General features: G+C 60.6%; 2 protein-coding genes across 3 annotated transcripts; both read right to left on the bottom strand.

Moving 5' to 3' along the window:
* Positions 1 to 376: 376 nt before the first annotated feature.
* SHISA7 (shisa family member 7) lies at positions 377 to 7,248 on the bottom strand. Of its 2 annotated transcripts, XM_054588200.1 has the most exons (5): positions 6,554 to 7,248; positions 4,989 to 5,143; positions 3,499 to 3,564; positions 2,743 to 2,892; positions 377 to 1,020 (listed from the first exon to the last, which is right to left on the bottom strand). In XM_054588200.1, exons 1-5 carry the CDS (start codon positions 7,231 to 7,233, stop codon positions 377 to 379), a joined length of 1,695 nt encoding a protein of 564 aa, XP_054444175.1. In that variant the 5' UTR covers positions 7,234 to 7,248. The 2 variants fall into 2 exon arrangements, with proteins under 2 accessions (XP_054444175.1, XP_054444174.1); XM_054588199.1 differs by lacking the exon at positions 3,499 to 3,564 and having other exon boundaries at positions 6,554 to 7,233.
* Positions 7,249 to 11,688: 4,440 nt separating this feature from the next.
* On the bottom strand, positions 11,689 to 18,582 carry ISOC2 (isochorismatase domain containing 2). Its single transcript, XM_054588201.1, has 6 exons — positions 18,470 to 18,582; positions 14,579 to 14,719; positions 14,234 to 14,443; positions 13,832 to 13,902; positions 13,604 to 13,721; positions 11,689 to 12,094 (listed from the first exon to the last, which is right to left on the bottom strand). Exons 2-6 carry the CDS (start codon positions 14,714 to 14,716, stop codon positions 12,014 to 12,016), a joined length of 618 nt encoding a protein of 205 aa, XP_054444176.1. The 5' UTR covers positions 14,717 to 14,719; positions 18,470 to 18,582; the 3' UTR covers positions 11,689 to 12,013.
* Between the last annotated feature and the right edge of the window lie 1,085 nt (positions 18,583 to 19,667).

Raw genomic sequence — 19,667 nt, 5'->3', positions numbered from 1 at the left:
GACATCACAAGAAGGGAGTCTTTGCGGTGACATCATGGGACATGGCCCCTAGCGATGACCTCAGGGGAAGGGTCAGTCCCTGGGTTGATGCTGTGGTTAGTGATAACCCGGCAGGCAGGCCTCTCCCTCCGTGATGACGTCATGGGAAGGAGGCCAGGCCTCAAACAGGGACACAGGAGGAGGGATCTCTCCGCTGTAACATTCGGGAGGAAGGCCTAGGCTCTGGTGAAAATTTCATTCAATGCAGTGTCCTCAGAGGCAGCCCCGCCCTCCGGGCCACAGGCCCATCTGGGTCCCAGGCCGCTGGAGTGTGTTGGGGGATCCAGGCTGAGACGGGGCCCGGCGAGGCCGCAGCCCCCAAGCCCGGGGCCTGGCCTCAGACAGTCACCTCGTTCTTGCTGGCGGTGCGCAGGTGCTGGGGCAGGTGATGGCCAGGGATGAACTGCAGCTGCTCCAGCGTGCCCTGGCGCTGGAAGGGCGGCCTGCGGGCCAGCGTGCCCCCGCCCCCGCCGGCGTCTGCCATCCAGGCGGGCTGCGGAGAGCCGTGCAGGCCGTGGTGGTGGTGCGCGTGCAGGCCGGGCGTCGGGGGCAGCGCGTGCAGCGGCGTGGGGGGCCCCCCGGGCCCCAGCAGCAGGTTGGAGTGGGAAGCAGCCAGGCCGGCGCGGGAGGCAGGCTCCGGGGGCAGCGCGGGGCTGCGCGGGGGTGACAGTAGGTGCTCGCGGCTCTGGCGCAGGGCCTCGGGTGAGGACAGGAGCAGGTGCTCCTGCGAGACGAGGCGCGCGCGCGGCAGCGTGAACTCGTAGCGGGCCCGGCCCCCGTCACCCAGCAGGTGCTCCTGGGACATGACCCGCCGCGGGTTGGGCGCGGGCGCCAGGCCCAGCTCCTCGGGACCGCCCCAGGCATCCATGCGGTAGCCGCCCCCGGTGCCCGGCCTCTGCAGCGTGTGCAGCGGCAGCGTCCCGCGGGGCATCTCCCCCAGGTGCCAGCGCTTCAGGTAGGCTTCGTCCAGGTCCTTCTCGGCTGGGGAGAGGGGGAAAGGCACAGAGGTTAGACCCAGCCAGCCTAGAACCTTCCTCCTCCCCGGGCTTCCCTACCTCCTACATCGGGGCTGGACCCACACCCGGCCGGGGACCCCAGGCGTCGCCCAGCCTGGCAGGGGCACAATTTAGTCCAATCAGGCTAGCCATGCGGCCCCCAGGCCCCCCGGACTCCCAGACCCCTCCTGCCATGCTGGGCAGGTGCCGGGGGTGGGGTGGGGGTCGTTTCCTTTTTTTCTTTTGCCTCGGAATATCTTTTCTTTTGGGAGTAGAGCACAACGCTTGCTTCCAAGGCAGCATTTTTGCTCTCTTTCATCTGTTTTTCAAACTTGGAGATGCGACCCATGCGTGGTGTGTGAAGTCTGTTTTGTGGGTAGTGACCGGCACTTTGAAAGATGAAACGGCAACAGAGACAAATGTAGTTGAACAATAAAAAAATAAAATAAAAATGAAACAGCACAGAAAATTCTATTTACCAGAAGGCATCTCCATGAGAAGGGAATAAGGGTGAATACTGGTTCACACATTTTTTTAGTTATGTGTTATTGAAATATTAATGGGTTGAAGTAACATAATCCCTGCAATTTGTTTAAAAATAATCCACCAAAAGATGGGATGTAGGGAGAATAGGTTACAAAACGTTGCTCACTGTTAAAGTTGGACGGTGGGAACATGGGAGTTCATGTGTCAATTTTCTCTCCTCTTGGATATGTTTGAAAGCGTTCTTTTATAAATAGAATTTTCTTTTCTTTTTTTATAAGTAGAATTTTAATAAAAAATTTATTTGAGCCAGAGGGTACTCCTGGAAGCAAGATCTCAACAGACCGAGATAAATGCTTCCAAAAATGTCCTTAGTAACAACTTCCAAAGCTTTTCTGTATTTAAAAATATGCAAATATACATAGATCTCATGGTCCATAATATCAAAAGCATTTCTTACTGTGGCTCTCAGTTTAAAATGTTTGAAGAACACGCCACTGCCAGGGGTAGGCCACTGAGCCAGAAATGTCCAATCAGAGTCACAGCGATTGGCTCAGGGGTGAATGAATATGTGATGTTATTTGGATCGAGGGGACCCAGGTCTGGGATTGTTACTGGGATCACTGGAAGAGACTCCTTTCTGTGGGTTGAATGGCAGCCTGAAAATTCTCCAGTCACTCTTTGCCACCACAAGGGGGCAATCTGCCTGAACACGAAGCCAGCCCACTGTTCAGCAAAGCTGAGGGTTGTAGAATCCTGGGGATAGCTCTTGAGCGCCTGGATCCAGCCACACCTGCAGCTCGTGATCCATAGCCTTCCCGCAGTCAAGCCACTTACTTCCCTTTGTTTTGTGTGTGCGTGCACACACACGCACACTGAAAATTGTATTTCTGTTAATTGCATGTACAAGTCCTGATACATACAGTACATCTTGGGGTGGCGCAACACCATGAATTTGCACTTAAAAAAGCACCCCAGGTAATTTTGATACAAAATACTTCAGGCAATTCTGGAACAAACTTGGAGAAGAGCCTGAGGGAGTATTTAGTGTATTTAAGTGTGGCCCAAGACAACTCCTCCTCTTCCAATGTGGCAGAGAGGCCAAAAGGTTGGACACCGCCGCCGCCCCTTTAGAGGTCTGTTGAGTCACTGTCCACGGTCCTGAACCCAGGCCCCGGCCCTGATCCCACCTCATCCATCTGCTGCTTCCCTTCCCAGGACTCACCCAGCCTCTTGAGGGAGGAGTAGCGGTTCAGTTCCGATTTCATAGCGGCCTCGTAGGATGGGGGCAGATGAGAGAGGTTGTGGAAGGACCGAGAGCAGGACAGCGTGGAGTAATGCAACGAGGGGCTGGGTGGTGGGCCAGCCCTCCAGTCTGGGACAGAGGGCACAGCTGGTATCAATCCAGCCCCTCCTCCCTCAGGCCTGGGAGTCCAGGCCCCCGGCCCCTCCGCCCTCAGACCCAGGAGTCCAGGCCCCCGGCCCCTCCTCCCTCAGACCCAGGGGTCCAGGCCCCCGGCCCCTCCTCCCTCAGACCCAGGCGTCCAGGCCCCCGGCCCCTCCTCCCTCAGACCCAGGGGTCCAGGCCATCAGCCCCTTAAGGAGTTGTGTCTGGGGTTCTACCCCCTCAAAGCTCCCACTGGCTGTCCAGGCTGCCTCTGCTCACATCTCCCATGTCAGGAGACATGCTCAGGACATGTAACGGGACAAGGGGCAACTGGCCCTTGCTCAGCACCCACTGTGTGCCATGCCCCAGGCTGGGGGGCAGATGCCTGCTTCTTCCCACCAGTGCAGGTGGGAGAGAGATGACCACTTCCGGTGTCCAAATAGGGAAACTGAGGTTTGCTTCGTTACCTGGCTAGACTGTGAGGACAGGCTCACAGGGTCTCACACCTGCTCTATCCCAGGCACCCAGCCTGAGCTCACTCAGGAGCGGGAAGGGAAGGAGCCCTGTGGTCCCCAGCCCAGTCCTGGTCCGTACCCAGTGCAGTGGTGTGGTGCTTGGGGCTGTTGATGTTGAGGTGCAGGTAGTTGTGGTGCAGGTTATCTGCGGGGAGCAGGAAGGGAGGTGGCGTCACCACTGTTGCCCGCTCCCAGCTGGCGCCGCTGTCCGGGTCTCAGGGAAGCCTCCCCACTTCCATGCCCTTGGTCCCCAGCTCTGGTCCTGCCTGCCTCCTGAATCTCGGCCCTGCCTTGGCTCTCCCACCTGGATTGTCAAGCCAGCTTTCTGGCCATTGACCATCACGTCCAAGGTCAGCCCTGTCATGGTACTCCAACACCCACACCTGTCCCTGCCCCTCTGCTGCTTGATGTGCTTCCCATGCCTTGCCATCACCCACCGGGGACAGTCCAAGCTGACGGTGGCGTTTGAGGCCTGCATGACTTGGCCCCTGGCTGATATGGGAAGTCCCACCTACCACCCTCCTCTGAGCTGCACTTCGCTCTGGCGCCTGACTGAGCCCAGCTCAGTCCTGCCACAGGACCTTTGCACATGCCATTCTCTGTCTTGAATGCCTGCCTCCCCTTCTTTGCCTGAAGAACTCCTACTCATCCCTTAAGATCCAGCTCAAATGTCTCTCTCTCGTTACCAGTACTCAAGCCCAGCTCGGGCCTGACCTGCGCAGCCTGGGTCATCATCCCAGCCTCTCCCCCTCACACAGGATAGTTTCCCCCCCCCCCCCCCCCCGGCTTCTGACTCTGCTCTAAACCCCTCCATGGCGCCGCACCGCCTTCAGGGCAGAGACAGAGCTCCTAGGCTCAACCTGGCACTCGTGTGTGCCCACCCTCTCTCTGGCCTCAGCCACCCTGCTCCAGCCCCCCAGAACCCCCCAGCCCAAGCGCCTCCCCTCACCCTCCCGGCCACTGCTCAAGCTGCATTTCCTGGAGGAGCCTTCCTCCTCCAACCAGACGAGACCCTTTCAGCCTGTTCCAGCTCCCTGACTTCTCCTGGAACTCACCATGGAATGTGAGGAAAACAACAACGGCTCACATTTACACGGTGCCTTTTCTGGGCCCATAAGGGCTCCCAGCGTTGGGCTCCCTTGTTTGTAGGCCTTTCACAACAGCCCTATCAGGGGAGTGCTGCCTGGTTCTCATCTTATGGGCGAGGACACGGGCTTGCCCCACATCACCCAGGGGCAGAGCCAAAATGCCCGCCTGGGGAGCCTGGGCCCCGACCAGTTCTAATTCGGTAGTTAGGCACGTGTGGTGTGCGTTGGCTGCTGGGTAGTCTGACATGGGGTTCGTCCCGTGCAGGGCCCGAGAATGTCTAAAACTAAGTCATCGTGGCTTCCATGGCACCCACCCTGTGGGTCCACAGGGGTGAGGGAGGGAAGGCGTTCTCACTGCGGGGGAGGCAGGGAGACTGCTGTTGGGGGCGGGGCCTGGGCAGTCAGAGGTGGGGCCACCCAGAGAGGGTGGGGCTACAGGGATGAGGGGCGTGGTCAGAGGCGCAGCCCAGGTCACACTCACCGAGATTGGAGGACTTCATGGTGTTGTAGAGGTTCTTGGGTGTTCTTGGGGTCATGCTGTCAGAAACCCCGACCCCCGGGGTCAAGGAGCTGCTTCGCGCCCGGTCCGGGCGGTTCCCTGGTCCTGCCTGATGCCTCAGAATGTCCACCAGAGCCCTAGAAATGGCAGAAGGATGGTCACTGGCCTGGCCACTGCGGGTGGGAGAGGGAGGCCCGGGCTTCTTTCCCCTCCCTATTCTCTCACCTTTGGGGTAATCTGTCACCTCTGCTGGGCGGGGCTTCTCGCCTTTGGCCACGCCTCTCGCTAATAGAATCTGAGCACTGTCAGCCCAGAGGTTCCTGGGCCCACACTTCCGGCTCGTCCGGTCCCTTCCCAGTACATTTGGATCTCACATCGCCCTCCCTGCGGCCCCACCCACCCTGCCCTGGGCGCTCGATCCTGTCTCTTCTGCAGCCTTCCCCAGGGGATAAAGGGTGCCCCATTCGCCCAGCTATACAGGCCCCAAAGCTTAGACTCGCCCTCGCCTTCTCTTTTTCTTTCCCTTGTGTTTCTCAGAAATCTTGTGGATTCGATCTCCAAACTGTATCCCAGATTGGACCACTTCTCACCACCTCTGCTGCTACCAGGTGGTACCTCTCACCTGGATTATTGCTACGGTCTCCTAACTGGTCTCCTGCTTCTGCCCTTGTCCCTTGCAGTCTTGTCTTGCCACACAGCCTAAGCTCAGGGCGCTGTGAGGGTTCCCCATCACCCTAGAGTAAATCTGGCTCTACCTGCTGCTGTCTACCTCCTTCCCACTGCTCTCCAGCTGTATCGGCTCCTTTGATGTCCTGCAAACGCTCCACCTCAGGGCCTTTGCACATACTGTTCCCTCTGTCTGAAATGCCCTTCCCACCGATATCTACTTGGTTTGCTCCTATCCTTCAATTCTGCTCAGAGAGGCCTTTCTTGGCCACTTTATATAAACCAGCGCCACCTCCCCCCCAACTCCTTACTCTGCTTTATTTTCTTCACAGCAGTTATGTGTATGTATTTACTTGCTTCCTGTCTTAGCTACTAACTTTTCTGATAATGGTAGCCAACATTTATTGAGGGCTTACCGTGTGTCAGGACTCGACATGAATCAACCCAGTTAATCTTCATGACAGTCCGAGTGGGTAGGGAACGTTTAAGAGCCCCATTGTGCAGACGAGGAAACAGAGGCACAGATAGTTTAAGCGAATTGCTCCCCCGGGTCACACAGCCCCAGGCAGCAGCCCCAGGCAGCAGCCCCGGGACGGGAAGCCGGGCTTAACCACTGGGGCAGAGGCCTTATTTTGCTCACTCCTGTCTCCCCAGCTCCTGGTCCGAAGAAAGTGCTCCAGAATTTAGGTATGTGGTGAATAAATGAGGCGTGAGCCTCCCCGACACATAATAGCCAGATATTCCCAGGCTCTAGAGGGTGGCAGCCGCCCTGGTCTCTGACCACGCCCCCATCCCTGTAGTCCCGCCCCCCGTGGTTCCACCTTCCACTGCCCAGGCCCCGCCCCCAGGCTCCATACCCTCCCGCCCGAGCACGCACACACCTGGGCACGTTGATCTCCCGGTGCGCCCTGGGCGCACGGGACGCTTTGCTGAAGGCCACTTTGGCGCCGACGCCTACGGCCAGGGCGAAGCTGATGACCCCGCACACTACGTAGGCCGTGCTGCCGCCGGGGCCCTCGCCCCCACGTACCCCAGCGCCCCCTGCCCGGCCCCCTTCCAGCCACCCGGCCTGGCCGGGCCCGGGTCCCCCGCCCGCACCCCCGACGCCCCCGGCGCCCCCAGCCAGTGGTGGCGGCGTCGTGGCCCAGCGTGGCGTGTCGTAGTTGGAGCAGGAGGCCTGCGCTAGGCGCATGTGACGGTGCTCGCAGCAGAAGCGGTAGTGGCAGGTGCCGCAGCAGAAGCGGTAGGAGCCGGTGCTGCAATTGAAGGTGGCGTCGTACTGGCCCATGACGTCGTAGTAGCCATGGCAGAGCTCCGCCGGAGGGGGTGCCCGTGCTGCCGCGCCCGTCCCGCTGGCGGGGCTGGTCCTCGTGCTATTGGCGCCCGGGCCCGCAGCGCCCCCGCCGCCGGTCAGGGCCCCCGTCAGGCGCCGCAGGTGCGCCAGCAGAGCGGGCAGCGGGCCCGGGGGCTCAGCGCTCGTGGCGTTGGACGGGCGTGCCGCGGCCTGGCCGGCGGTCGAGGCCAGGAGCAGGACGATCCCGAGGAGCAGGAGGGCCGGCATGGGTCGTGTAGGAGGTGCGACGGGGCCGCCAGGCTGAGCGGAGAACTGAGGCTGGAGCGGAGGGCGGGAGAGAGATGTGCAGAGGTGGGGAAATATGGAGACGGCTGGCCCGAAAAGATGAGGAAGAGGGGCGAGGGAAGGTAGATGGAGGGAGACAGGCAGGATGGGTGGAGCGGGGAGGCAGTCCCACCAGGCGGTCTTGGGGTGGGGCAATGGAAACGTGCCCAGACCAGGCCAGAGGAGAACAGAATGATAAATGATACCGGTGGATGGAAAGGATCAACGGGAGTGATGGATGGGAGGAAAGGTTGGGGAGGAGACATCAGACAGATGTGATGAAGGAGTGGGTGATGTGGAGCAAGAGGTGAGATGCGGTGAGGGAGAGGAGGACGCGCAGGTTGAGAGGGGAGTGGGAGGGGCCCCGTGGAGAGGAGTTTGGGATGGGTCGGTGGGGCGGGGGGGGGGGGGCGCGGGGGGGGGAGGGAATGGAGGGAGACAGGGGAAAGGGATGTGGGTGGGGGGAGGAGAGGAGAGAGAGATTGAAGTTGGGAATTTGAATTTGTAGACCAGGCAGGTGTGAAGAGAGAGAGCTGACTTTTGGGGACGGATGCTTAGCAGCATCCACAGCACACGGGGAGCATTCATGTTCCCCCACGATGCTGTGGCAGCTTCAGGTGCCTCCAGGCATTGCCAGTGGCCACTGGGGCACCATGGTCCCCATCAAGAACGGCTGGCTTAGATCCCTATGGTCCTCAGTCCCTCTAAACACTGTTTCTTTCCCTTATGTAGATCTAATAATCAAGGGACTTGAAGCCTGTGTGTCTGCCTGTGTGTGTGCGTGCGCTCTCTGTCTGTCTGTCTGTCTGTCTGTCTGTCTCTCTCTCTCACACACACACACACACACACACACTTCCAATGAGGACACCAAAGTTCCAGCACTTGCCCGAGCCCCGCAGTTCCCACGCGATGGAGCAGGGCTTCAAACAGAGAGCACAGATGACTGAATCCCACACAGAGCAATGGTTCACCTGCACACAGACAGTTGACAGCAGTGCCACACGTGCACACAGCGGTGTGGGTCCCTTCAGTCACCGAGGGCTGCCACCTATGGTAGGGCAGGCTGTGCCCCGCACAAGGGCATCTGGCTAGAATCAAAGAGGGGCTGCCCTCCCCACGGTGGGCCGGTTGGGCGGCAGCCATCTGCCGGCAGGGGCACCGTTTCCTGACTCGCACAAGGGCGCCACCTGCCGGCCAAACCATGGACTCCGGAGAGCCGTATGGGCCAGCAGTGTGGCTGCTCAGTCCCCATTCTGTGCCAAACCTCCCCTCTGCTGACAGAGTCCCACCGTCCCTCCAACGGCACACGTCAAGGGGGACACAGCTCCAGGCCATCGATAACTGGGGGGCGGGGAGCAGTGACAGACGTTCGTCAAACCCAGCAACGCACGCAGATGCAAACGCACACGCACGGCCCCTCTAGCCATGGAGGGACCCACAGTGTCCTGCTCCTGCCTCGTACCTCCCAATGCAATGCAGGGAAGCGCCTACTGGTGGGAAGGGGACACACATCTACGGACAGAGAGGCCTGTCCAGACACAAGGATATAGGCGGATAAGTTCGTCCCTTAGCTCACACAAAACTATGCGCAGACACACAGCGGAACTTATACACATGACGCACAAAACAGGACATCCGTACAGTGTCCCAGGCACAACATTCAAGGACAGCCAGTGTCATCCTGATGGTCCCCTTGGAGCCTCCTCTGAACACACATACACAGCTTTGCATGGACACAGCCATGTGTGTCTGTGTGTTTCAGTCCACAGCACACAAGACCCAGGCATGATCTCAGACATTGTGACATGCTGGGATCACACACAGCTCAGGAACACGGGCCAGGACCTGCCCAAGCCAGCTGCACATGGACACACAACCGCACACATCACAGCCCCCAGCCATGCAAACTTGCAGGTGCACACGCACGTGCAAACACACTCTCACCCAGCATGTGACACCCCCCCCACAGAGCCCCACCCCCGCTTGCTCACAAGGAGACACTTTCCTCCTCCCCAGGTGGAGAGGAAGGGGCCCCTGAGCCCCAATCTCCTCACTGCTTGCACCTTGCGTTCCCAGCAACTCAGGGCCAGGGGTCCAGTTGTGCCCCCAACCCCCTCAGCCCTGAGAGAACCTAAGAGACACAGATGGATGGACAGAGATCCGGGGAGCCTGCTGGAGGAGGGGGTCCCCCCGAAGACCCCCCTCGGTCCTCCTGCTCTTGAGAGCTCCCTCCCCCATCTGCCACCCTGCTCAGCACTTGGCCACAATCTCTGGTGGCCCCTACTCCCTCCTGCCCCTGCCAGCTGGGATTGGGAGCCAGGGCTGGGCGGGCCGGGTGGGGCCAGGTGTGTGGACTCCTGAGGAGCCTGGAGGCAGCAGAGACGAGGAGGAAGGGAGCAGGACCTGGGGAGGCCCGGAGAGGGAGGCTTGGGAAGGGGCAGGGGCCCAGGGAGGGGGGCAGAGACCCACAAAGGGGTAGAGACCCAGAAGGAGCATCAGAAAGCCCTGGTCCCACAGAGCTGTGGGCCGGAGGGGGGTCCGCAGGTGGCTGCGGAGGGGGACCAAGGGTCACGTGGCGGGTGGGCAGGGGCGGACCCCACCGGTCTGAATGCAAAGGGAAGGGCACCCCTAAAGACAGGGGGGCGGGGGGGCAATGAGGGCCGTTTTGGGGAGGCAGGGAAGCGGAAAGCAGAGAAGAGGTGGGGATCTCGGTTCAAGAGGAGGCGGGTCAGCAGGTGGGGAAAGGGGAGAGACAAACAAGGGGTCCGGGTGGGGAGCCGCGGGTTGGAGGATCCAGTTTGCCCCTCCCACCCCACCCCCACCTTCCCTGGCCGCGGGGACAGACGTGAACTCTCCCCAGAGGCACTCCGGCTGAGGCAGCTCAGACCGCGACCCTGCAGGCTGCCGTCTGCTGCGCCGCGGCCCCTAGGTCCCTAGGCCTTCTCACTGGTGTCTCCCTGTCCATCCCTCCTCCCGTGGCAGGTCTCAGTCTCTGACAGGATGTGTTCCGGGGTTGGTCTCTCTTTGCCGGTGTCGGGTACGCATCTCCTCGCGTCTCTGCGTCTCTGAGTCTCTGTCCCGCGTCTCTGCCTCTCACCTCGCTGTCCCCTTCTCCGAGTCTCAGTTTTCCATGTGCCAACATTTCCCCTCTTCCTTCTGCTCCCCATCCATCTCCTTCCCTCTCTCTAGCTTGTCTCTGTGTCTCCCGGTGTGCACAGCTCCATCTCTGTACCTCTCTGACTCCGGGTCTCTGTCTCTGCCTCCCGCCCGGGTCTGCTGTCTACAGATCCCTGTACCTCTGGGTGTCTCTGCTCTGACCCCCTCTCCGGACCCCCGGTCTCCTCCCTGGTCCCCCTACTCTCTCTCGCTCGCTCCATTTGGAGGGGCGGGGAGAGGAGGGGCGCTGCAGCGCGAGCTGAGTGTTCCCAGTGCAAAATAGACTCCTGTTGCCATGGCGACGCGAGCCGCGGCCTCCGAGACGCGAGGCTTCAGGCTGGGGGGTGAGGATGGGGGACACCTGGATCCGGAAGGCGGGGGCCGGGGGTGCTGACGCCTGGTCCTAGGGGCTCCTGGAAGAGGGAGGCTGGGACTCTTAGGTTCCTGGGGAGAGGGGGTACTGGGTGCTCTGATGCCTGGGTCCGAGCTTTCTGGGAGGAGTCTGGGGTCCAGGGCTGGGGGTCTCTGATTCCCCAGTGGGGGTGGCTGGCTGTAAGATCTGGCGCCTGGGTTCTCGGGGGACTCAGAGGTTGCCTTCTTAGGTCCTCAAGGTTGGAGGTGGGGTGGGGAGCAAGGACTTTGAATCTCAGGGGGCTAAGGGACCTTGACGGGGTGCGGGGGTCCGTAGAGTCCCGACTCCCAGGTTTCCAGGGGAACTGCAAAATTCTGGGAGCCCCCATGTGGATCCCCTGACTCGTGCGTCTCAGAAGCGCAGGGACCCCTCAGGAGAAGCTGCCTGTCGTCCTTCCCATCTGTTCATCCATTCATCCGTCTGCCTGTCTCTTCCGTCCTCCCGTGCCCATGTCCCCCGTGCCTCAGTTTCCCCCTTCACACCGAGTCCGGCCTCGCTCACCTCACTTTCCGGATGAGGGACCCTTGGGGCTTCTGGGGTGGCAGCAGAGTCGGGGGCCGGGCGGGGGAGGCCGAGCGAGCGCGTGTCTGCGGCCGGCTGGGCTGGGCGTGCGCGCGCTGGTGGGGGGCGGCCGGCAGCGTGCTGGGCGACCCTGCCGTCAGTTCTTTGCAGCGCAGATGTGATAGGGCCAGCCCTCGCCTTTGCCTCGCGCCGGCTGGGAGGCCCCTCCCCCTCCCCACCTGCTGGGGACCCCGCTCCCCCCCACCCACCCACAGCCCCAAGTCGCCCCCGGGGCACCCCCCAAATCCAAGAATGGTTTGGTCCACAGCTACATCAATGTTTATTCCGCGAGTCCGGGTCCCACACAGCCTGTGACACTCCCTCCCCCTCTTCCCACCGGCGTGAAGTGGCCCGGGGCCGAGCCCCGCCTCCTGCCCAGCCCAACCAACGGTCATCCAGCTTCCAGGAGTTACATTTGCATTTCCGGGAACTGTCACCCAATGGCAAGGCAGTCCCCGCCTCCCCTCCCTGAGGGGGCGGTACTCCCGGTTGGATTGCACCACTCTTGGGATCCACGGATGGGGGGCGGAGCGCTTCCACGGAGGCCTCAGAGCCAAGAGGGACGGAGGTCTCCCCTCAATGAGGAGTAGGAGTTCAGGGGTAGAGGAGATTCTGGCCTTGGAAGAAGCCGAGCAGCCCGGTGTCAGGGACGGGCTCCTTGATGATCTTTTGGATCTGTAGAGGGAAGAGAGGGGTCAGGCACGGTTCAGGGTCCCGTCTCCAGGGCACATTTGAGGGATATTTCTCCCTCTTCATCTCCCTTTCCCTCTTGACAGCAAATGGCCAAACCAACTCCCTCTTCCTGGAACTTCTCCTGGGGGCTCCCTTTCAGCACACCCACGTGAGTTAGCTTCTCATCACCTTCCATCTTGGTCTGCTCTGCTGGCTTGGGCTACTAAGAGGGATGGGCTCTGTCCTGGGGCTTCTTCTCTGCACCTGCTTTGCAAGTCATCTCAACTCTCCCATCCCCCAGCTCCCAATTCCATGCCTTGCCCCTCAGCTCCAGACTCATTTATCCAACGGCCTCTGAGAGGTTGCTCTCCGTGTGACCTCTCAATCTCGTAGTTCAGCCCACCTGTAGACGATACCCTGGAGCCGCCCTCCGGGGGCCTTCTCCCGAAGCCCCACACTGTGCCCATGGGGACCCCATGACTGCCTCCCGAAAGTAAACAAAAATAAGAAAAACCTGCATCCCCACTGCATGCCCTCTGGTGCCCCTCATTCCTGACACCTGCCTAACCGCAGACCCGACCAGAGCCAACGCCCTGCACTGGCCCCCCGCGGCTGCCCCTGGCTAAAACCCCAAATCTCTGGGAAGACACGGCCTGCCTCCTCCCTGCCTCCGCCCCTCCCCACTCACCCTGTGCCCCGGGGGCCCTGTTACGGTTGCTGGATTGAGGCAAGTTGTTGCACCACCAGGCCTCTGCCCCAGCTGGTCACTCTGCCAGGAACACTTTTCTGGATGGCTGGCTGTTCCTCCCCCCACCCCCGCCCCGGGGAGGGCCTTCCCTCTTGCCTATTAGCTTATTTCTCGCACACACTGCTCATTCCCTTCCCAGCTGCGGGCCACAGTGTGTAACGGGATACTGATTGGCTTTGCCGTGGCCCCAGGACTCGCCACAGTGGCTGGTACACCGCAGGTGCTCAATAAGTGCTCGACTGAACCAAGAGGAGAGGGAAGGGCGGAGCGCAGGCAGCCAGGAATATCAAATTTGGGCATGTCCTGTGACCTGGCAGGCCAAGGGTGTGCAGCAGTGGGCACCACCCCGTCAGACCTGGGTGCTAGGAAGCCACTGGGCGACAGGCTTGGAGGCGAGGCCTGAGCGCCAGAGGCCGCAGAGGGAGACGGAGGGTCGAGAGGCCCCACCTATGGGGCCTCTGCTGGCCTGTTCTTTCCCGTGTCTGCCTGGCTCCCTTCAGGCCTCACTTTGCTCCAGAGTCACCTTCTTCCAGGAGGCCTCCCCGCCCGCCGCTCTATCTGTCTCTCCCCAGTCCCTCCCTGCCTGCCATCAGCTCCTCCTGTCATTGATTTATGGTTGACAGGCTGTCTCCCCGTAAGGATTTAGGCCCCCCTGGAGGAAGCAGCCTTCTGTGTTCCCGGATGTATTCTGCAAGGCCGTCGTGGGTGCTGAGAAGACATTTGCCAGGGAGGAGCATGAGAGGTGGGTGGTTGGGGGCCAGTACCTCCTTGAAGCAGGGGTGTGTGGAATCACCCACAAGCTGCAGAATGAGCCCTTCGCTGGTGGACAGGAAGGCGCCGCTCTGTCGCATCCGGGCTAGTGCCACCAGGCGGTCCACCTGGCTGCAGAGGGAGGGAGGCGTCGGTGCTGTGGCCCTAACGCCCAGAGCCCTGGTTCTTCCTGGGAGTCCCGTCCACATCACACGTACCCGCTCCTTGGGGGACCCTCTCACCTGCGGGAGGAGCAGGCGTCCGCCACCACGTGGACTTGCAGCCCCATGTCCAGGAGGTCCAGGGCCGTGTTCTAGGGGCAGAGAGAGGTCGGGGCCGACCCCCGACAAGGACAGGGGACCCGAGTGAGGAACTTAGATGCTGCGAGGGGGTCAAGGGAGCTCAGAGCAGGGCAGAAAGCCCCCGGGTTGCAACAGGATCTTAGGGCAGGACAAGCACCTCAGGTAGAGAAGGGTCCTGAGTGAGGAGCAAGTCTCACGTCTGGAGGGGGTCATGGGTCAGGAAGGGTGTCGTGCTGGGAGGACAGAGGGTTCTGAGTCAGGAAAGGATGTCCTTTTTAGGATGGGGAGATCCCAGGTGAGAGTGGGGGTCCCCAGGGGTCAGCGGGGGCGGGGGGGTCTTACCAAGATGCAGGCCTGGGTCTCGAGTCCACAAAGGAGCACAGAGCGCAGCTGAGGCTGTGCCTCCAGCTCGTGCCGCACCGCGGGCACCATGCTGAAGGAGGTCTTGGCCAGTGGCCGCAGGCCCTGGGCCCCCAGCTCAGGCACCGTGGGGCCCAGGCCTTGTGGGTACTGCTCTGTCAGCACGGCTGGCATCTCCAGCAGCCGGGCCACCTGTGCCGGGGACGGGGAAGAAAGGCCTGAGCCCGAGAGCGGGGTCCCCTCCCCGTCCGAGGGAGGAGAGGGCTAGACCCCCGGTCGAGAGTGGAGGGTGCTAAGCCCCTGGCCTGAGGGAGGAGGGACCTGTACCTTGAGCATGCGGGCAGCCACAGAGATGACCTGGGAGAAGTAAACGATGCGGTGGCGGAAACTCTCCTGCATGTCGCACAGGAAAAGGATGGATGACCCGGGGAGGATGCGGCCCAGGCCATACTTCGCAGCCGCCATGTCCTGGGGGCGGGCAGAGGGGTGGAGGGGCGGAGTCAGGGCGTGTGTGTGGTTTCTCTGCAGGTCCGGGGTCCACGCCCTTAGACCCAGGAGAGCCCTCCGCACCCCTTCTTCCCAGCTGCAGGCTTTGCACCTGCTGTTCCCCCGGTCTGGAACGCACTTCTTCCTAACGTGTCCTATTCAGCCAGAAGGTCACGTTTCCAGTAAGTCTCCTCTGACCCCGTCCATCCCCAAGACCCCAGCCTTGCTGCCCTGGAGCCCTGGGAAGCCTTCCCCTTTCTGTAAGGGCATGCAGATTTCTGCCATCTCTGTTACCGACTGTCCCATCACATCCCAGGCTCCAACTGTGACCCTCACCCCATCCCCAAGGGGACACGGAGCCCTGAGCAGCGATGTGACCCGCCCAAGGGCCAGCTGCCAGTCACACAGGGAGCGGGATGTGATTTCTGAGGAAACAAGAGCCGAGCTCTCCTGGGCTGCGCCTCCTCCCTCCGCAGGCCCTGACCGGCAGAGCGGCCATGCTCCGGGAGCCTTCCGCTCAGCTCGCCCTCTTGGCATCCGAAACTCAGTTCAGCCCCGTGTGAGCAGCCAGCTGCACTCCCTTCCAGGTCTTAGGAGGAAAGGCTGGAGACAGTGCGGCGGAGCAGCCTTTAGCCGCAGAAAGGACGCAGGCACTGACACCCGCTACGTCGTGGGTGGGCCTTAACGCAAGCTCGGGGAGAGGCCTGTCACTAAAGGCCACCCGACGTAGGAGTCCATGCGTTCAACACGCCACAGCGGTCAAGTCCATAGAGACAGCGGACACCCTGGTGGCTGGGGGAGCTGGGGCGGGCAGCGGGATTGAGCAGGGACTGCCTCACGGGTAGAAGGCCTTTGGGGACATGAAAACGTTCTGGATTAGACAGCATGATGGTTGCATGTCAGGAAGGTAACCAAATGCCAGTTAAACGTACACTTTAAAAGAGCAAATTCAATGTTATGTGTATTTTACCGTAATTAGAAAGAGTAAGGGCGGGGCTGGTGGAGTTGCCCCCCCCCAACAGCCCTCCCACAGGGAGGCGCTGAGAGGCAGAGGGTGACTTGCCCAGGGTCCCGCAGGGACGGGAGGCCTGCCCGCCTCCCCGCGAGAGCGTCTGGGGTCCTGGGCTCCTCCAGTCTTGGCATGTTCCAGCTGCGTCCCTGTGCCCCTGGGTCCCTGAGTTGGCTCTCAGATAGCGTTCCAGCCGAGATTCTGTTTGCAGCTCCCTACCTTTATGTGGCTCGCCCATTTATTCCTTCATTTACTTGGACCCAGGGGACCCAGGGGACCCAGGGGAGGGCAGGTCCACTGGGCTAACCTGGCTGGCCCTCCGGGGGAGGGGTTAAGCGGGGTGCTGTGTACACGCAGGTGTTTACACTTATTCTTTCAAACCAGCATGTCTACCACAGAAAATGTTCCATGTGAGTGACACCTGGAATTTAAGAACCGGTGGCTAGTTGAAATGACGAACTTTATGCCATGTGAATTTTATCTCAATAAAATATAATGGAAGCAAAACCACACCAGGTTCATTAATCGCATAATTACGACCATGCTGTGCACTGGGGCTTCTAGGGAAACTGATCTGTCTAGGCAGGGTCGGGGGATTCTCCAGGAGGACGTGAACAGAGAGAGGAAACAGTCTTTCTGAAAAGACAAAGCTGACCCCTTACTCCCCTGTCTCCCGCCTCCCCAACGCTGGGGACGCTGGGGGCCCTGGGGACCCTGCAGCCGCTGCCCAGCCGTGGCCCACCTCGGCGCCTTTGCACAAGCAGCTCCCTCCACCCGGAGTGAAGTGAAGCACCCGAGGTTGGGGTGCTGGTTATGCAAGTCATGGTATATCCATGCCATGGGATTCTTTGCAGCCAGGAGAAACGACAAGGAAACGCTTTCAAGAGCAATATGGAAAGGTGTTCAAAAGATGTTACCGGTGCAGGGAGGGGAAAGCACAGAACACTGTGTATAGCGGTGCTCCCATGTGCACCCCCCAAAAAGGAGGAAACACAGTCTGTGCACAGCAGCCATCTCTGTTTACTCTCGCTGGCCGGCATGAGAGCAGCGGGGACCTGAGGCGAGGAACGTCACTGAGGACAGCCTTGGAGGATCTGATTGTCACTGTGTAATGTTCTGTCTTTGTTGAATGTTCAGTGCATAACAGGCTGTGTATACAGGTTGTCATCAGGAATAAATACGTAAAGATGGAACCCGGAAAAACCTGTCTAGCATTAAAATGATGATCATGGTTATCCTTGACGGGGGTCAGGGACAAGGAGGTATGGTGGCTTCTGCGGTGCGGGGAGTGTTTGACTCCTGGGTCTGGATGATGTCTCCGGCAGAGCGTTCACTTTGTGAAGAGTTATTTTGACCTGTGTATCTGCGATTTGTGCCCTTTTCTGCATATATGGTATACGTCCATTAAAAGCCGTCAAAATGTAAAATAGAACGGGGAGGCCGCACTGGCTGTGAGGCTGGACTGGAGGCCGAGGCGGGGGTCGGGGTGGAGGGTGTGCTAGGGTGGGGGCAAGCTGGGGATGGAGTCCAGGGGGCAACGGTGAGTCCTGGGCTCCCGTTCAGGCAGCAGCACGGGGAGGAGGAGGCAGGACCAAGAGATTCAGGGGGCGGGTGGGACTGGCCGTGGGGGAAGGAAACGAAGAAGACCCCGCAGGTTTTGGGGCGGCAGGAATTAACTGGGGACCTTGGCAGGGAAATTGGTTTTTGGGAGAAGAGAAATTGGGCAAAGGGGAGTGTGTGCCTGTGGGGAGGGGGCCTGCGCTGGAGACAGACGTGGGGGTGCCGTGGGGGAGCGCCGGGAGGGGCCGGGCCGGACCTGCGGCTCGGGGGAGGCCCAGGCCGAGGAGGAGGTGCGGAGGGAGGCCTTGAGAAGTGAGCCGTTTGCATGCATGAGTCTGGCGACATGAAGGGGAACATAGACACACGTTCACCCTGGCATGACCGGCAAGCTGGCAGGCAGAGTGTCTTGGAAGACACGCCGCCAACAAGTGAAGTATCTTGCGTGTTCCTTGGAGTGCACTATAGGCAAGGAACGGCCTTGGTTATAGAAACACTTGAGCCCTAAATAGCTGGGAGTGCACGTGACTGATAACATTTGTTTTTTGCTTTGAGTGTGTTCCTATCCACCCTCGTTCTTTTTCCTGTTTAATAACTATGATGAGATAACCCTGCTCGGGGCTCTTCGGCCTTGAGCTGCTGAGTCCCCTGCTCCTCATCATCCAGATCAGCGATTGGTCCTTGTTCGTCTCCGTTCTGACTACCACAGGGAGGGGCGGCCCAAAGTGGGCACAAACCGAGGCGGGCGGGTGGCGATGCTTAGATCCCCCCATGGCTTCGGGGGCGGGGGGGTGGGCTCAGCCCTGCAGACCGGACTTCCGAGCTGTATAACTTCGGACAACTGTCGTGCTGTCTGAGCCTCAGTTTCCCCCTCGGAGTCACGGGGGTCAAACTCACCTACCCTGCAGGGAAGAGGAGAAACCTGGCGCAGAACACAGGGACGGGGACGGCACGCGGAGGCCCCTGGCCAGCCAGCTCTGTGGGCCCGGCGGGAGTCCCGCCCTTGGCTGTGTGACACAGGCTCGGGACGTCCCGCCAGCCTTCAGCTCCCCCACCGACGGAGTGGCAAAGTCGGTGTCCCCCAGTGCCGGGGCGGGCCTTCCCCGGAAGGCGCAGGGTTCGAGCGCGGCTCACCGCTTCCGCAGGTGAGTCCTGGAGTCACTCACCTCTCAGAGCCCGGGCTTGCGCCGCTCACGTCCTCTTACCCGGTTCCCGGCCCGCGGCCACTCTTAGGGTCGCGGCAGGCGGCTTAACCCCGGCGCGGTCGCGGGCCGCTGACTTTAGCGGAGCCACCCAATCGGCGCTCACCCAGCTCGGCCCGGCCCCCGCTCCCAGCCAATCCGCAAGTGCCGCTGCTCCGCCCTGGGCGGGAAAGCGGCGCTTCAGACCAATGAGTAGCGGCAGAAGGTGTGAGTGGCGGGCCCGGCGGAGAGGCGCGGTGGACGCGGAGAACGCGGAGACCGCGCACTCCAGCTGGGGAGGTGGTTGGCGGTCGGCGGCACCCTTCGGACCCGACCGCTGAGGCCGGGACAGACCGGGAGGGCCCGGGGTTCCCACCCTGGCCCGTTTGGCTGGGCCGAAACTTACAGCGACCCAAGAAGCACTTTGCAGTAAAGGTTCAGGGCGCGATGAAGCCTGGAGCTTAAGTCTCCGCATCCCCGTCTCTGCAGCCTCAGTTTCCCCAGCTGTACAGCACCTGCCTCCTAGGGTGGTGTTCACAGTATGTAGACATTGTACTTGGAAATGGGGCTGAGAGAGAGGGAGAGAACTTCCCGTCATCGTTGGAATAAAATCCAAAGTCCTCCCCAGTTCACCGCCTGCTTTTCACCACCTGAGTCAACCTCTCAGATCTCACCTGTCGCCTCGCCCCACTCCGGCCGCGCTGGCCTCCACTGCAGCTCCCCAGCGGCCCGCTCCAGGGCCTTTGTATATGGGGTTCCCTCTGCCTGGAGCCCCAGACCTTCACATGGCTTCGTTTTTTTGTCTTTCAAGGCCTTCCCTGAACACCCAGTGTTAAATGGCAATGGCCACTTGGTAAGGTCACGGTTTTATCTTCCTCACAGCACCCGTTCGGATCTCAAATTGGAAATTTACCTTGTGCTTAAAAATGTATGGAAGTACTCATCTATTGTTAGTCCCCTGACCTGCCTCCCCGAAATGTGAGCTCCACAAAGGCAGGAATCATGTCTGTTTTATTCACTGCTGAATCCTCAACACATAGTAGGTGCTCAATGCATCTTGGAGGATCAATGAAACAAGGCCAGACATTCGGCAGCAATGGGCCACGCGAGAGCAGCTAGAGTGAGGGCTCTGAGGAGACGGGCCTGCCAAGAGTGAAGGGAGAACGTGGGGGAGTGGGAAAGC

This window comes from Pteronotus mesoamericanus, unplaced genomic scaffold, assembly GCF_021234165.1.
Source record: "Pteronotus mesoamericanus isolate MK-2021 breed Mesoamerican mustached bat unplaced genomic scaffold, CSHL_Meso_final scaffold_128, whole genome shotgun sequence".
Lineage (NCBI taxonomy): Eukaryota > Metazoa > Chordata > Mammalia > Chiroptera > Mormoopidae > Pteronotus > Pteronotus mesoamericanus.
Note: the sequence above shows the minus strand (reverse complement) of the source record. Positions and strands in the feature narration are given on the sequence as shown.

Excerpts from the sequence above, each read along its gene's own strand:
- SHISA7 (XM_054588200.1), bottom strand. The coding sequence starts at position 7,233 with ATGCCGGCCCTCCTGCTCCTCGGGATCGTCCTGCTCCTGGCCTCGACC. Across the intron at positions 2,893-3,498 it reads GCACCACACCACTGCACTGG|ACTGGAGGGCTGGCCCACCA; the intron begins GTACGGACCAGG and ends CCTCTGTCCCAG. Across the intron at positions 1,021-2,742 it reads CTCCTCCCTCAAGAGGCTGG|CCGAGAAGGACCTGGACGAA; the intron begins GTGAGTCCTGGG and ends CCCTCTCCCCAG.
- ISOC2 (XM_054588201.1), bottom strand. The coding sequence starts at position 14,716 with ATGGCGGCTGCGAAGTATGGCCTGGGCCGCATCCTCCCCGGGTCATCC. Across the intron at positions 13,903-14,233 it reads AGACCCAGGCCTGCATCTTG|AACACGGCCCTGGACCTCCT; the intron begins GTAAGACCCCCC and ends CTCTGCCCCTAG. Across the intron at positions 12,095-13,603 it reads CACACCCCTGCTTCAAGGAG|ATCCAAAAGATCATCAAGGA; the intron begins GTACTGGCCCCC and ends TTCCCTCTACAG.